A 17,687-nucleotide genomic window follows, 5' to 3' on the forward strand; every position below is an offset into this window, starting at 1 on the left:
GCATGTTTGGTGGGGGAAGATTGCCTTACACATTGCATCATCTGATAACATCATCTGATAACATCACAGCCTGTGTGGGTGGCATCTGAAACCCAGCCTCGGAGAGACACTGCTTGTTTCGTCAGGCTGTGGGAGCCTCCACTGAGTGGTGTCTCACACGTGGGAGAGGAGAGGGCTGCCTGAGCAAAGGAGCTGGGGATGGGGTTGGGGGAGAGATTCAGGTAAAAAGCAAGGAGGACAGGTCTGCAGAGTTAGGCCAAGGTCACATCCTAAAGGACCTCAGAAGCCTACATAAATCATTTGAGGTTTCATGTAAGAACATGAGAAAATACTAAGGATTTTCAACTGCAGCTTACAGCTTGATTGCCTTTTATACCTGTGCATACATAAGGCCTTCAAAAATTCGTGGAAAACATGTATTGGGATAGACAAGGCTGGATTTCAAGGTGGTTGTACACTAAAATAAACTTCTAATTCCAGTTTTCCATACACCTTTTCAAGTACCCTCAGGCAGGGCACCTTGTGTAGAGTATGCTGGAGAGGAACAAAGTTGGAGAAGAGAGACCAGCAAACAGGCTGTGGTATAAACCCTGACAAGACCCATTCTGTGGTGGGGAGAGAGATCTGACAGTGCTTGGTGACAGGTTAGAAATGGGCAGGTGTAGAGTTAAGGAAGGTGACGTGGATGCCATACGTCTTGAGCCTGGTGACTGGAGGGAGATAGAACTGTCTATGGGGAGTAGTAGAAACAGTTTATTAAGTGTAACTCTGACAAACCTGGCCCAGAAAGCTGAGCAATAGAAATCTTGAGAAGAAATGAGAACGGCAGCCCTGAGGAAGGGCCTGGAAACCAGGAGAAAGAGAGCTACCGCCCAGGAAGTTGTGCAAGAAGAGGGTTTGAGAAGGTTGGGAAATCAGAAGGCAACAGTTTCAGGATGGTTTAAGAAAGGGTGGAGGCCGGTGCTGTGGCTCAATAGGCTAATCCTCCACCTGCGGTGCCGGTACCCTGGGTTCTAGTCCCGGTCGGGGTGCTGGATTCTGTCCCGGTTGCTCCTCTTCCAGTCCAGCTCTCTGCTGTGGCCCGGGAGTGCAGTGGAGGATGGCTCAAGTCCTTGGGCCCTGCACCCGCACGGGAGACCAGGAGAAGCACCTAGCTCCTGGCTTTGGATCAGCGGGGCGCGCCGGCCACAGCAGCCATTTGGGGGGTGAACCAACGGCAAAGGAAGACCTTTCTCTCTGTCTCTCTCTCTCTCACTCTCCACTCTGCCTGTCAAAAAAAAAAAAAAAAAAGAATGGGTGGAAAGTGAGAAAAGAGCGTGAATGTGGCCAGGTTCTCCTGGGTCTGAGTTCCCCTGGGCACACAAGGCACATTCAGAAGTTCCACTGGAGCTACCCACGGGGCGGCCATTTAATGCAGTGTTTGGTTGGCCAGTGCAATGCACAGTGTGTTTCTGCGTGGCTACATCCAGCCACATAAGCAACCTTTTACAGATGTTGTGGAACAGCTGGCTGATTTATGTCACACTTGGTGTTTACCTGGTGAGCTGTGTAGTCCATATGTAACACATATGAACTACAGCCATTGTGAAGCATGCTCCTCTATTTGTTATCACTTGGGATATCATCTTGAGACTCTGCTACTGAATATAATTGAAGATCCAGATGGCAAGAAGACTGAAAGTCATCTGTGTTTTCAAAGGAGTGTGGTCATTGAACCAGGAGTCTGCTCTAGAATTTCCCACTGACTCTTGTGGTGCCGTGGTGCTCACATGACCACAGGGATAGGCTCATGGGATCCAAGTTGTTTGCGTGGGGATCTGATCGTGTCGGGATTACCACTGAGTATGTTGCTCTGAATTCAGCCACACTTAGCCCTGGGGATTCACGGGCTGTCTGGCCCTGCTGGCCTTGTTTCATCCTTCTGATGGTATGACTTCCTTTTTCCTGGAAACCTGATTCCTCCATGGAGCATCCTTGATGTGCCTTGAGATTTCACTGCGAGTCCTGAGTGGGAAACACGTGGGATGGACAATCTTGGACTTTTGGAATTTAGCCCTTCCAGTTTGTCTTTTTAGCGTTGTTGGAGCCCATAAAAAGGGTTTTCCGTAAATGGGTCTTACCTAAACAGCCTTTTCTGGCTGCATTTGAATGTTTTTTCTTCTGAATTCTCATACAACTCAAGTAGAATTGGATTCAAGAGTCCGTGTGATGAATGGGAAAACAAGAAGAAGGTTCTAGAAGTCACAAGAAAGTTCTAGAAGAGTCAGAGCTAGCATCTCAGCTTCTCCTAAATACATCCTCTCCCCTACAGCCCCTGGCCCCACAACTCAGGGAAGCTGAGGCCCAGGGGAAAAGGCAGCATTCTAGGCCACATAGCTAACCAGCAGCAAAACCAGAGCTTCAGGTTTCCAGGAAAAAGGAAGTCATACCATCAGAAGGATGAAACAAGGCCAGCAGGGCCAGACAGCCCTTGAATCCCCAGGGCTAAGTGTGGCTGAATTCAGAGCAACATTCTCAGTGGTAATCACGACACGATCAGATCCCCAAGCAAACAACCTGGACCCCATGAGCCTGTCCCTATGTCATGTGAGCACCACCCATACACCTGGTGCTCCTGTGAGCAGCAACAGCCTTTAGTCTTTCATCAAAATTTCACAAGAACGACGGAATGGTTGTTCTCCTCAGCCAGAATTTCACCTTCCCCTTAGCTGTATTTACCTTCGTGTTTCTTCTTATGGGTTTCTCCTCTGCCTTAAAAAACACTTGTTTAGGGGCCGGCGCTGTGGTTCAGTAGGTTAATCCTCTGCCCGTGGCACTGGCATCCCATATGGGCACCGTTTCTAGTCCTGGCTGCTCCTCTTCCCATCCAGCTCTCTGCTATGGCCTGGGAAAGCAGTGGAAGATGGGCATGTGCTTGGGCTCCTGCACCCGCGTAGGAGACCCGGCTTCGGATTGGCGCAGTTCCGGCCGTTGCGGCCATTTGGGGAGTGAACCAGCGGATGGAAGACTTTTCTCTCTGTCTCTCCCTCTCACTGTCTGTAACTCTATCTCTCAAATAAATAAAATCTTAAAAAAAAAAAAAAACCACTTGTTTAAAATTCATGGGGCCAGCACTGTGGCATAGAAGGTTAATCTTCTGCCTGCAGTGTTGGCATCCCATAGGGGCACCAGTTTGAGTCCTGGCTGTGCCACTTCCAGTCCAGCTCCCTGCTAATGTGCCTGGGAGAGCTGCAGAGAATGGTCCAAGTACTTGAGCCCCTGCACCTACAAGGGAGACCCGGAGGAAGCTCCTGTGACCAATTGGGGAGTGAACCAGCAGATGGAACGTTCCTTTCTCTATTCCTCTCTTGTATCTCTGCCTTTCTAAAAAATAAATACTCTTTTAAAAAATTCTTTTGGCATAGATTTTGAGTCTAGCAGTTAAGACGCTCGTTAAGATACCTGTATTCCACATCTGAGTGTCTGGGTTTGATTCCCAGCTGTGGCTTCTGACTCCAGCTTTCCCCTAAGGAGCAGCAAGAGAAACTGGGTCCCTGCCACCCACCTGGGAGACTTGGATTGACTTCCCAGCTCCAGGCTTCAGCTCTGGCCCAATTCTGGCCTTTGTAGGCATTCGGAAGTGAACCAGCAGATGGAAATACTTCCCCCATCTCAAGTTGTATGTGCACACCACACACACATTTTATTCTACACACTGCACTCGGGACTGCCATGTGATAAGAGGTAGATTGACAGCTTTGTGACCTGCCTTGATTAGCTCGTGGAGCTGTCTTGCATCTGTGCAACTTGCAAGTTTTCTGTACTGCACAGTTGTCTTGTTTTGTGAGCCCAGAAACTTCTCCACTGTTGTATTACGGGGCCTCGTGCTCAGTGAGGAAAAGACCGCCGATGCTCTTCTGCCAAAGGAGCATGATGCAAGCCATGCTCGAGGGCTGCTGGAGCCCATCCCACTGGCCCGGTCGAAAATGCTCACTTTGAAGCTGAGTGAGACATTGCTGTGTGCTTTTTTCATGCACATTCTGCAAGTCCTAACAAGAAGCCTGTCCCAAAGCACACTGTCAGGAGTATCTGACCCTGGAGGTTAGGAAACCTCAGGCCTAGCAATGAATGTAGAGAGAGAAATGGGCCCTTGATGAAAGAGGACATTCAGATGGCCATTAAGTGTATGAAAAGATGATCAACGTCGTTACTCATTAGGGTATAAACGTTGAAACCTCATTGTAGTACAAGTACACACTTACTAGAAAGTCTAAGATTAGAAATCTGACAATAATAAGTGTGGGCTAGGATGTGGAACACCTGCAACTCTTAAGCATTGTTGATGGTTTGGATGATGGCAAACCATTTTGGAAAACTGTGGAATCCTCTGAAGCTACCTATATACTTATTCTGTAACCCAGCAATTCAGCTTCCTGGGTTTATATACAATGGAAATTCTTCTGTATGTATAAGGACTTTCTTGGTAGCTTTATGCATGACAGCTCCAAATGGGAAACAACCCAGATGTCCATCAACAGAAGAGGAATAAGCAAATACTGGACACTATGCAGTATGAAAAACAAATGAGCTGTTAGATCTAACAATGTATGTGAATCCCACAGCATTCTGATCTGAGAAGGAGAAAAAAGATACCCTTGCTCCCTGGTGCTTGGTGTTTAGATTTAGGATTGTGGTAACAGGGGACGTCAGAGGGAAAAACTTTTCAACATTGCATTTATTACAGTCTCTCTTGGATTGGCCCAGAAGCACAGCAACTATATTGTAAAATTAACCACGAAAGCACTCCTGTAACAACACCTGATCCAGAGGGGCCCCAGTCCTTGTTTACAGTTGTGACTTTTAGACAGAATCTAATAGAAAGTCTAATGGGCTTTTATCCCTAGGAGTGGCTGCTAGAGAGACAGCCCAGGCTCTGAAAACACTGGCCCAGGCTGCCCGGGGAGTGGCCGCATCCACAAGTGACCCTGCAGCTGCCCACGCCATGTTGGATTCTGCTCGGGACGTGATGGAGGGCTCCGCCATGCTCATCCAAGAAGCCAAGCAGGCCCTGATTGCACCTGGAGATGCAGAGAGTCAGCAGAGGCTAGCTCAGGTGAGGCTCGGGACTGTGGCTTGTGGTCACAGTTAACGTGGCTGTGTTGGCAGGTGTCTCCTGGGCTCCTTTCACTGGTGTGAACACCCTGACTCCGCAGGTGTTTTTGGAACCTTGCAGCATGGCATAACCATGCAGACCATACACAGTATGGACTTTTGAATGTGTTGGTTCCGGTTCCCCACACTTATGTGAGCTCTGCTTAGTTCCCAGTCAATAGAGAGGATGAGGGGTCTGAACTCTATCTTTGGAGTTTAGGGGCCTGGACATAATGTGTTAGTGGACCTTTTCATGCTTAACTGTGGTCCTTTACCCAGGCTGGGTGGCACAGTGGATATGCTAGGGCATCCATGCATTAGTTTTCAACTCTGACTCCCTATTACTTCTTGGGGAGGATTCTTTGACTACCTGATGAAACCATTGGCTAGGAGCCATCCAGGCAAAGTCATAGATGAGGCTGGAAAAGAGAAGGCTTAGGTTAGAGAGAGTGACACAGCCCACCTCTGAAGACCTTGCTTAACTGGTAACTGAGAATATCCAGAGATGCCAACAGGGAGCTGCCTGGACATCTTACAGGCAGCCTGTTAGCGACCCCAAGTCTGCCTGCCAATACTCAAAGCAGCCCACTTGCCACCAGGCAGTGGGGTTTGGAGATGATGGCCCCCGGAGGTCACTGAGCAGGCATCAACCCCAAACTTGTCTAACTGGGATCCAAAGAGCTCAGGAACCTACTTCCACGGCTGTGATCTCATCAGGGAGCTCACAGAAGGAAAGATTGCCCCGACGTTATGTCATGTAGTTCTGTGTGTGAATCATAGAGCCTGACTTTGGAGAGCAGGTGGCGTACGCTGTGTTGCTGTGTCACTGCATCAGGCCCTTTGTTAGGACAGAGCGAGAAGCCCAGCGAGAGAGTGGATGAGACAGGAGGCCTTGGGCGACATGAGCTACAGGAAGCCACGTCGGGTGGATGCTGGTGGCCGACCTCCGTACCCATCTCGGCTCTTCATATTGTCCCTGCTCCTTCCCAACTAGTGTGCAGTATGGCTTATACTGGAAGTGGCTTCCTAACGGTGCTTCCCTCTCCCCGCCTTGTGCCTTCAGGTAGCCAAAGCCGTGTCACACTCCTTGAATAACTGCGTGAACTGCCTCCCTGGGCAGAAGGATGTGGACGTGGCCTTGAAGAGCATTGGGGAGTCCAGCAAGAAGCTGCTTGTGGATTCGGTGAGGCTCATGGATGGGGAGGGATGCTTGGAGGACACAGCACACAGCACAAAGTAGGCGATGAGTAATCCCGAGTGAATGCATGTGTGTATGTTGAAGGTGAAGCTTGACCTGGACTCCAAGGACACGGAGTCTTGTAGTCGCCGTGTCTCAGAAATGCAGCCCCAGAGAGCCTGGCTCCTCTCCACACTGCCAGTCTTCATCCTTCCCGAGCAAAGTAAGGCTTCTCATGGGGTGTGCTGTCTGTCTGCCGCAGCTCCCTCCCAGCACGAAGCCTTTCCAGGAAGCTCAGAGTGAACTGAACCAGGCAGCAGCTGATCTGAACCAGTCTGCTGGGGAAGTCGTCCACGCGACCCGGGGTCAGAGCGGAGAACTGGCCGCAGCCTCTGGAAAGTTCAGTGATGATTTCGACGAATTCCTCGATGCTGGCATTGAGATGGCTGGCCAAGCACAGGTGGGTGTAGAGGAGACCACGTTGGTATTGAGCTGGCTGGCCAAGTGCAGGTGGAGGTGACTACCTGGAGTTGACCATGACCTTAGCTTGTCTGCTCTGATGACCCTTATACCCTTGTGGCCAGTTGGACAAACAGGTGTTTCTTCTGTGATGGGAATAGGGAACCTGTCAACAGGCCGCACAGTTGCATTTGTGGTACTGTTGAGGGATCCCCGTGACCTCACAGGAATGGCATTCCCAAAGATGCTGTCCGCTTCTGGGTGAAGTACTCCTGGCGAGGCAGCTTGGCTTTTCCCAGGACCCTCGCTGATGCCATCCTTTTCCCTCGGCGTTCTGGGGGCCGGGGGAAGAGAAGAATGCTTAGCAGAGATTGGGACAGCTCTTCAAATGTGGGATAATAGAGTAAAAAAAAATGCGTCTGTGTTTGAGGTTTTGTGGGCCCGTTTGAATGCACTGCGGCTGACTCTGGGCACGAAGTGATTACACACTGGCTCCTTCCGATGAACAGATAAAGCAGCTTGTTCACAGCCAGGGAGCCTGGCTGGTCTGGTGGCAGCTTGCAGAGCTGCTTTCTCCTGAGCTCCTGGCAGCTCCCAAACAGAGAGGCAGAGGGGTGTGTGTTTTCTGTTAGGTACCTGGTTCGTTGCTCCAGTGACCAGCCAGCCAGGTGAGAGATGTGTCTTTTCTCAAGTCAGGCACTTCTGGGATGCGGGCAGCTCTGAATAGTGGGGCAGTGCTGGGCGTTTGTGCCAGGCCGGGATGTCCAGGCCCCATGACAACTGCAGCATTGTTGAGCAAGACGCCGGAACGGGTGCCTGCTCTGTGCATTGGTGCGGCTCCCCCTCACCACTTCCCGCTGTGCCTCCGCTTGTGAGAAAGCACAGCTCTTGGCCAATCCACTTGGAGAAGGATTTCATCCCTAGTTGTGCACATCTTGGTCTGGGCATCCTTTTGGGGGCAGTGTAGACCCTGGCAGCATCTCAGTGAGCTAGGTGTCTGCCCATGAATTGGTTTTAACGCAGTCTGTACAGGTAACTTGGCCTGCATCTCAAGATGCTGCTCTGAGCTCTCTGAGTGCTTCCTGGGAGAAATGGGTAGTCAGTCCCTAATGCCTCTGGCTCCTGTTGACCTTCCAGACGAAAGAAGACCAGATCCAGGTGATAGGGAACCTCAAGAACATCTCCATGGCATCCAGCAAGCTCTTGTTAGCAGCCAAATCTCTCTCTGTAGATCCGGGAGCTCCCAACGCGAAGAATCTCCTGGCCGCAGCAGCAAGGTAAGAGTGGGGAGTACGTGCCTTCACGTGTGTTTCAAGAACATTGTTGCCGTCTGTGGGCTATGCCGCTCTGACTGAGCAAAGAATTGGTGCTGTCCTGATGTTGCTGGCAGTGGCATCGAGTGATGGAGAGTGTGGCATTTTATAAAACTGGCTCGTGTCCATGTTCCTTCTCTACTACTGAGGCCTTGTGTCTTCCCATTCAGCCTTTTGGTAGGGACATACATGCACAGACCTCCAGCCCCAACTGACTTGCAAGCCTAATGGCTTAAATAGATTTTAAGTAGTGCTGTGTTTTTTCACACCATGAAAGTCACATTTGCTTACTGAAAAAGAAATCTGAAAAGACTTAAAGTAGAAAGAAGACAGTTTTCAGAAAGTCGGTCAACAGACATTTGAAAAGCACATACCATGTACCTGACGTTAATGTTGAATTGAATTTAGGGCCGGCTTTTTGGCCTCATAGTGAAGATGCCTGCATCCCACTTGAGTCTCTGGGTTCAATTCCTGATCCCAGCTCCCTGGTATCACAGACCCTGGGGGGCAGCAGTGATGGCTCAAGTTGTCGAATTCCTGCCATTCACATGGGAGAGTTGTTTGCACCTCTCACCCAGCCCCCAGTCATTGTGGGTATTTAGGGAATGAACCATTGGATGGGAGATAGTTGTCTCCATGGGTGTCTTTGTCTCTCTTCTTCTCAAATAAATAACTGTTGTAATTGAACCTAGTCCATCCATCACCTGTGGGTGGGCTCCAGCTCGGGCTGAGTGGAGTCCCAGTGGGAGTCACTGTTTCTGGAGCTGTGTTACAACACGACCCTGCGTTGAGGATGATCTCGGTGTCCTCCTTTCCTGGTGCTCTCCCCCAGGAAACGGAATGACATGACGTAATTGCTGTTCCTTGGGCTCGGTGGCTAGTGATTGAACGCTAGTGCTCACAGCAGCTGCAGCGACAGCCCTGGAACGTCTTTGATGAGCAGCCTCCACTGGTTTTCCTGAACCCGGAGAGGAGCGTGTGTTACGATTCTGGGTGGTACAGATGTTTTCTTAGCATGATTTGCTATCAGGTGATTCAGTGAGATCATGCAGGCAGGACTACTGGGGGTGTGGAACAGCTGGAGACGTTTCAAAATGTACAGAAGAGTGATTGTGGGAAAGGCTGGCGCTGACCTCTTGTGTGGTGAAAGCAGGGTTTCGTTTGTGTGTTCCTTCATATCTTTTTTTTTTTTTTTTTTTGACAGGCAGAGTGGACAGTGAGAGAGAGAGATAGAGAGAAAGGTCTTCCTTTTTGCCGTTGGTTCACCCTCCAATGGCCGCCGCGGTAGGCGCGCTGCAGCCAGCGTACCGCGCTGATCCGATGGCAGGAGCCAGGTGCTTCTCCTGGTCTCCCATGGGGTGCAGGGCCCAAGGACTTGGGCCATCCTCCACTGCACTCCCTGGCCACAGCAGAGAGCTGGCCTGGAAGAGGGGCAACCGGGACAGGATCGGTGCCCCGACCGGGACTAGAACCTGGTGTGCTGGCGCCGCAAGGCGGAAGATTAGCCTATTGAGCGCAGCACCGGCCATCCTTCATATCTTGATGGGGGCTCAGCCCCTGTGTTTTGAGCTGTGGAAGTCAGGAGTCCTAAGCGTTAGCCTGAGCTTAACTGTTTGAGCTGCATGAGTTGAGTTGCCCTACCTCCTGCACTTGTGCGTTTGCAGGGTGCAGGCGTGGGCTGCAACAACCTTACGTAGCATCCCTAGGTATTGGTGGCCAGAGCCTCTCATCTCCTCTTAGTTCATAGTTTTATTTTTCATGTGTGTGTGTAGGACTAGATAAAGTCAGAGCAGTTTCCTTGCAAACGCTTGGTTTTTTTCATTGTTTGCCTGGTAATATATTTTAGCTGCAAACATTCACTCCAGCCGCTAGGGAATTAGATAATTATCTTCCCATCTCCCCACCTCATCGCTTGATTGTTCCTGTAAACTCATTCCTTCCTTTGATGGTGGAAGGCTTGGGATGGGATTGGGGGTGGTGGTGATATCGGGTTTGTTCTGTTCAGCGCTGATTCTGATATAAAACCCCTCCTCTTTTTTTTTTCCCCCAAAACTGCTAATTTAATTATCTTTTCGAAAGATTCAAATTACAAATTAGTAAGCATGTGTCTACATGCACACAGGCAGATACCATTCATCATTCATTCACTCATCCTAGGGTCAGCCTTCCACAAGAGCGGGTTTCTGGGGCTCCGGATGACCACAGGTGGACGTGGTGTTTCCAGGTGCCCCTCCATCTTGACATCACTGGATGTGGTTGTGCGCCGCAAGGGCAGGGTCCATCCTGTGGAGCCAGGGTCCTGGAAGAGCTCCACAGGAGGCAGCAGCCTCTGTTCTCCCCTGCACCACGCAGATCCATTTCAGTTGCAGCCCAGGTTCACATATCCAGGTGCTTGTAGAGTCTACGACTTTTCTCTTTCTTATTTCTGTTGCCGTGTTTTTTCCTCCCAGCCCCATTCTCAGAGCTCACAGTAGCTGCAGTCACCATGCCACTCCCAGGCTTGTAACCCATCACGGCCTGGACTCCCTTGGTCAAGGCTCTCACATTCTCTTGATGGAAAAACGTTTTGTCAACTACATTCTCAATCTGTTTTGCCTTCTTATTTCCACCTGGCTGCATTTTTACTTCATCGCCATTTTAAAACCCCTCCTCTTGATGGCTGCTTTTTCCTAAGAGTCTTTGGCTGAGGCAATTGACATGTCCAGGTATCTGAGCTCAGATGTTTGTTACCATTTTTTGGCCTCATCCCCAAATTTTGCCTTCCACGGTGAAACGTGTTGTTCACTCTCTTAAACAGTGGGAAGCAGAGGCGTGTACTGGACTTTGGAAATCCAGACACAGAAGGAAGCAGACATGGGAAGCAATGTGGGTCCCTGCAGGCCCCCTGGTGGTGGCTTTGAAGAAAACACCTAGAGCCCCAGTCACCAAGCTTTCTGTGCCTCCCTCCTGACTTGCAGCAGCTGACAGTTCCCAGGCTTGTGTTTTTATAGCCCAGGAGGCACTTAACAATCAGCATGGGAAAACTGTCATCTTGGGAGGAAACTCTGCAAGGCAGGTGGCACATTCTCCTTGGCTTCTTGGCATGGTTTTGCAAGCCTCTGCTCCTAGGGCCGGGGTGGAGGGCGAGTTTCTCAGCACAGATTGCAGCCAGGTCAGGTGGGTCAGGCAGACTCCTCGTGGGAGGCAGAACTCTGCCACGGTGGGGGGGGGCACAGCTCTGGCAGCTGGGCCCACAGGATGCCTGTGACAGGGATCTGGTGCTGGCGGAGTCAGGGCAATCCGTAGCACTGCTCCATCTTGTCCTGGCCTTGTGCAGTGAACAGAGGATTGAGTGACAATATCTGATCTCTTGGCCTGCAGTCTTCAGTTCCCTGCTGTCCATATTCTTGATATAGCCAAGCCCTCCCTGCTTGTCCTCTGTGTGCACGCCCCCATAGCTTCAGGGATGCCACTGCCTCAAGCCTGTCCTGCACCTGTGTCAGCAGACTTGCAACACCTATCCTTGTGGTCCCTGGGCCTTTGTGCTCTGGGAAAAGAGGCTTGCTTTGAAAGAAGGAGGAGAGAATGTCTTTCTCGTCTTGGAATTCTGCCCCCCAAGCCCTGGTACACACAGGGAGCCCAGGTCCTCAGTTTTTGATGTCTACAGACAAAAAGTAATTTTCTGTTGGATGTCCCTCTTGGATGGGCTCTGGCTCTTTTCTGATCAGTTGTGGGGAGCTGGAGACCCTCCGTTAGTTAGCCAGTCATCGGGCTTTTCCACCAGGGGCTGGTCTGGTGACCCTGAACCTAGGCAAGGGGATGGGACTTGAGCTTGTAATTACAAAACAAGGGAGGGCCCTACGTCTACGCATCTTCTCTGAGCTGCTGCTCTCTCACGTCTTCACCCTGGCCAAAAAAAATGACAAAGCTGGGACACCTTCATGTCCACAGCTGCCAGCCTCACTCCTGGCCCTGGTCAGTTGTCCACTTACCAGCAGAGTTCCTAGGAATGTGCCAGCCGTGCCTGCCTTCCTAGCCATCCCCGGACTTTTGGTGTTCTGCTTTTAATTTTCATATAGGCATTTGAGAGGCAGAGAGAGACAGCATGTGCTTGCCTATTTGCTGGTTAGCTCCCCAAATGCCCACAGCAGCTTGGGGGCAGAAGTATAGAGCCAGGAACTCAATCCAAGTCTCACATGTGGGAATGGGAAAACAACTCCACCATTACCACTGCTTCCCAAGGTGCACATTTGCAGGAGCCAGGAATCCCACTCAGATACTGTGATGTGGGGTGCGGGCTCCTTAACTGTAGACCAGACACCCAACCTGTACTTGGGCTTGAGGATCCTGCGGGGTATCTCTCCTGGGTCTGGAAAAGGCTCACCCAGCAAGGAGCATGAGCAGGAGGACTGCCTTCACCCTCTCAGGGAGAAAATGGTCCATGGGGCCTTTGCTCCCGTGTTGGTCTCATCTAGAATGTTCTCTCCCTATCTCCATCAGGATCTCATTCAGCCCTGACTTTTCCAATTGCTCCAGCTCACGTTGAGCACTCTCCTCTGTGCAGAATCCATGCCTCATGGTGATTCATTTTCTTCCTTTCTGTGTCTCTTTGTCCCAACTGGTGTCCTGCCCTGAGCATCAGGTTCTTTGGTTCCACTTTTGTATGTTCCATTGTCTCACCTCTGCAGTTGGATTGGATCACAGGCACCTTGCTGTCCTGGATACATTTAACCTGTTTTATTTTTTAATTCCCTGGCCTCATGGGTAACAGGACCTAGGGGATACTTAGGGGTGATATTGATTTGCTTTTGCTTCCCTTCCTAAGCTCCTCTCCCCTTGAGGAAGGAAGATGTCTGGTGCGTCTGTTTGCCCTGTCAGCTGCTCACCTGTGGATTGGGCTTCAGAGGTTGTCCGGTGCACAGATGGCTCCACTTTGTCCTCCCATCCTGCCCCAATTCTACTTCCATTATGAATTCCCAGACAGAATCCTCAAACTCTCTGGGCACCAAGTGGATTTAGTTCAGAAAGGCTTTTTTAACTTTTGAGGTTGCAGCTTCCAATTTTTTAAAAACATAATGGCTAGATAGGCCTTAAGATGGAAATGCAAGCTCTAGTAGCAAAATTATAGTTATTGAGCTTTTATTTTACATATGAAGCATTAAATATATTTTAATTTAAATATATTATAAAAATGAAACAAAATAATAAAAAACTTGTATAACTCTGAGCATTAAAAACACTATAAAAAATTAAAGTACAGGGGCCAGTGCTATGGCAAAGTAGGCTAAGCCTCTGCCTGTGGCTGGGTCACTCCCCAGTTTGCTGCAATGGCTGGAGCTGTGCCAATCTGAAGCCAGGAGCTGGAAGCTTCTTCTGGGTCTCCCACACAGGTGCAGGGGCCCAAGGACTTGGGCTATCTTCTACTGCTTTCCCAGGCCATAGCAGAGAGCTGGATAGGAAGTGAAGTAGCCGGGTCTTGAACTGATGCCCATATGGGATGCTGGTGCTTCAGGCCAGGGAATACTTACATCTTTTATACAGAAACTATGTTTAAAAAAAAAATAGACAGGGACTAGCGTTGTGGCATAGTGGGTTAAGCCACTGCTTGTGATGCTTGCATCCCACATGACCACCAGTTCAAGTGCCGGCTGCTCCACTTCCAATCCAGCTAATGTGCTGGGAAAGCAGCAGAGGATGGCCCAAGTGCATGGGCCCCTGCCACACACATGGGAGACCCCGATGAAGCTCCTGGCTCATGGGTTTGGAGTGGCCCAGCCCCAGCCATTGCTGCTATTTGCAGGGTGAACCTGCAGATGGAAGATCTCTTTCTGCCTCTGTCTCTCTATCTCCCTCTGTCTCTGTCACCTGCCTTTCAAATAAATAAGTCTCTTAAAAGATACAGATAAACTGGAAATACATAAACACGCTTGAATGAAGAACATCTGTGATGGGTGGAAAAAATCTCAATGACCCTGCCATCACACAGTAGAGGGCAACCTGTTCCCGTGAATGTCTTGACATAAGCTGGCCCGTCCACTCAGAAGCAAGTCTGTGAAGGCTACCATGCAGGCCATGGTGCTGGGCTCTCTGAGGGACACTGCAGGTGCATAGATCATGGCCACTGGAGCTGAGCAGGGCCCTACTGGCTCGGTTGTTCTCCCGCTTTGCACAGCAGAGCCTGCACCTTCCTTGAAGCACTTTTCCCCAAATAAACGAGTCACCAGGATCAGTCTTTGAACAATGATGTATGGGGATTCTTTCCTGAATTCAAGAATGTTTTTCCTCTTCCCATCATCCCAGCTCGATTTGCAATCGCAAGCAGTCTTTCATCCAATAATTAAGCTGATTGCTTTTGTCCATTCACAGCATCCTTTCCGTCTAATTTGATATTCTGTGGGAAGCTGCAAAGCCAATTTCACTAATAAAATGAGGCATCTTTTTTATTATACGGTGTTATGTTAGCAATTAACAACAATATGAGACCCATTTTGTTTCTGTTTGTTTAAAGCTGCCTTGTAGCTGCCTTGTAGAAACTGTGCATGGAGTTCAAAGTACTGCCAGAAGAGTGCACCAGGTTGGCCAGGCAAAAATGGAGAGCGAGTCTGGCTCTGAAGTCAGCGATTTCAGTGTGCCGGCTCCTTATTTGTAGCTTCTCCTTAGGGAGTTGGTGCAAATCTCCTAGATTTTTCATTTGTGACGTGCAAGATATTCAGTTTTGAGACTCAATATCAAGCTACAGCAGTGAAGACAGTGTGGTGTCGGTGAAAGGTTAGACACACAGATTAATGGCACACAGACAGCCCAGAAGTAGACCCTCATAGACTGGAACGTGTATGACCCTTCATGGCCAGCAGTTTCACAGAAGCAATTCAGTGGATAGAGGCTCATCTTTTCAACTAGTGGTGTTGGAACAACTGGACTTCCACATGCCAAAAGGAAAGAGAGAAAGTATTTTTCACACCTTATGGAAAGTTAAATCAAAATGCACCATGACTTTCTAAATTATGCATGTTGTAACCTCAGACAGATCAAACAGGGGTGCTCAGGAGGGGTGGGATCCTTGCCTGTGTACAAGACATTCTGTGATGCTTCCTACGTTCCAAGGAGAACAGAGCACACAGAAAACCGGGTGAGAGCCTCCAGTTTATCCTTTCTTTTTTTTTTTTTTTTTTTATTTTTTTATTTTTGACAGGCAGAGTGGACAGTGAGAGACAGAGACAAAGGTCTTCCTTTTGCCGTTGGTTCACCCTCCAATGGCCGCCGCGGTAGCGCGCTGCGGCCGGCGCACCGCGCTGATCCGATGGCAGGAGCCAGGTGCTTCTCCTGGTCTCCCATGGGGTGCAGGGCCCAAGGACTTGGGCCATCCTCCAGTGCACTCCCTGGCCACAGCAGAGAGCTGGCCTGGAAGAGGGGCAACCGGGACAGGATCGGTGCCCCGACCGGGACTAGAACCTGGTGTGCTGGCGCCGCTAGGCGGAGGATTAGCCTATTGAGCTGCGGCGCCCGGCCAGTTTATCCTTTCTAATGTTAACAAAGAAAGTAGATGTTTTGAAGAATTTGGGGTGGGGAGGTTACAGACACTGTGGTGCTGCTCCACTCCCAGTCCCAGCCTCCTGCTAAGGCATGTCCTGGGAGGCGGAGATGATGGTGAAGTACTTGGGTGGGTCCCTGCTACCCCATGGGAGGCACAGACGTAGTTCCAGATAGGCTCCTGGCTTCAGTCTGACCACACCCCACCGTGGCTTAGAGGCGAGAACCAACAGATGGAAGATCTTTCTCTCTGCATTGCTCTACCTGTCAAATAAATAAAAATTAATAAGCTTTTAAAAATAATTTGGGGTTATCTTCAAGCAACAAGTTATTCATACACAATTTACTGTATAGATTTTTGAAATGATAGACAATTACTATATGAAGGTTCTTTAAAACACTCAAAGAATGGAATTTAAAAATAAGTATATTTTGATGCAAAGAAATTCAAAATCTATATGTAGTTATTATAATATGCTTTTTATAAGCTTTTTGAAGACCTCTCATGTGCATGGATTTTAAAATTTTTGGCACCATAAAAAACTACAATTCCATTTTCCTTATATGTCTATAATCCCTTATATGTCTGCTATGTTTAAAAATATGTATTGGGACTAGCATTATGGTATACCAAGTAAAGCTGTCACCTGCAATGCCAGCATCCTATGTGGATACCAGTTCAAGTGCCAGCTACTCCACCTCCATCCCAGCTCCCTGCTAATATACCTGTGAAGACATTGAAGGATGGTCCAAGTGCTTGTGTCTCTGTACCCACATAGGAGACCTGGAAGAAGCTCCTAGTTCCTAGCTTCAGTCTCGCCAACCCTAGCCATTGCAGTGATTTAGGGAGTAAACTAGCAGATGGAAGATCATTCTTTCTCTCTCTCATTCTTTCTCTTTTTCCTTCTCTCCCTCTATATCTCTGCCTTTCAAGTAAATAAGTAGCCCAAAATATGCAAAGGCTTTCCAAAATAGCCTTGTAGGGAAAATGTCATTTCTCTTGGGCTGCTAATGAAAGCCTGTGCTAATGAGATCTCTTCGCTATTTATGACTTCATTTCAAATTCTTCCTTATGACTATGTTAAGATATCACACCTTCGTAAAAGAACCACTAGCACCTTTTAAGAGTAAATGAGTGGCCGGTGCTGTGGTGTGACGCATAGAGCCACCGCCTGCTGTGCCAGCATCCCATTTGGGTGCCAGTTTGGGTCCCGGCTGCTCCAATCCAGCTCTCTGCCGTGGCCTGGGAGGGCAGTGGAGGATGGCCCAGGTCCTTGGGTCCCTGCACCTACGTGGGAGACCTGGAGGAGGTTCCTGGCTTCTAATCAATACAGCTCTGGCCATTGTGGCCATTTGGGGAGTGAACTAGTGGTTGGAAGACCTCTCTCTCTCTCTTTCTGTCTCTGCTTCTCTATGGCTCTGCCTTTCAAATAAATAAATAAATCTTTAAAAAAAATAAATGAAAACTCAGAAGCAAGGTGGTTACTCTGTCTCCCCTGGGTGTGGTTTATTTTCAGTTATATGGAGCCAGTATAAGAGCTCTCAGGGGGCCCTGAGTCTAAATAGTGAATGAATTGCATGAATGTTTCTGGTGAAACCACAAAGTATTGTTGGGGAAATGACTGTTGATCTTCACAAGCAAACAAAGAAACAACTCTTCCTGTTTCCATCACAGAGCCGTGACAGAGAGCATCAATCAGCTCATCACTCTGTGCACCCAGCAAGCTCCTGGCCAGAAGGAGTGTGATAACGCCCTCCGGGAGCTCGAGGTAGGTGCCCTGGAAGCCTGCTGAGGGTGGGAGCCTGCGTGTGCACGTGCGTGGGTGTCTCTTCTGTTCTTCTATGGGGGTTAATTTCCTCTCCTCTCGCCTTCTATCTTTACTGGGAGGCAAACATCTAATCCTAGTGGGAAGGATCTGGAGATAAGTGTGTTTGACTGGGATAATCATCTCTTCTTCCTCTTAGTTCACAAAGATGAGATGTGTAAAGATTCTTTATTTCAACTAGGAAAGGATCCTTTGGGGGTTGGGTATAGGCTGAAGATCAGCACTGTCTACCTGAAAAGTGCTGGAGAGATTATTCTAGAATAATTGGGAGAG

The 17,687-nt window shown here is 49.2% G+C and overlaps 1 protein-coding gene across 5 annotated transcripts in view; it reads left to right on the forward strand.

The window, feature by feature from the left end:
- TLN2 (talin 2) overlaps nucleotides 1-17,687 on the forward strand; it is a 481,872-nt gene that overhangs the window by 366,431 nt on the left and 97,754 nt on the right. For all 5 annotated transcript variants that reach the window (XM_062206051.1, XM_062206049.1, XM_062206053.1 and 2 more), the window contains 5 exons: nucleotides 4,884-5,092; nucleotides 6,194-6,313; nucleotides 6,570-6,767; nucleotides 7,904-8,043; nucleotides 17,264-17,357. In XM_062206051.1, coding sequence (XP_062062035.1) covers nucleotides 4,884-5,092; nucleotides 6,194-6,313; nucleotides 6,570-6,767; nucleotides 7,904-8,043; nucleotides 17,264-17,357 — 761 coding nt within the window. The remainder of the gene's footprint in view (nucleotides 1-4,883; nucleotides 5,093-6,193; nucleotides 6,314-6,569; nucleotides 6,768-7,903; nucleotides 8,044-17,263; nucleotides 17,358-17,687) is intronic.

The sequence above is a fragment of the Lepus europaeus genome, chromosome 11 (assembly GCF_033115175.1).
Source record: "Lepus europaeus isolate LE1 chromosome 11, mLepTim1.pri, whole genome shotgun sequence".
NCBI lineage: Eukaryota > Metazoa > Chordata > Mammalia > Lagomorpha > Leporidae > Lepus > Lepus europaeus.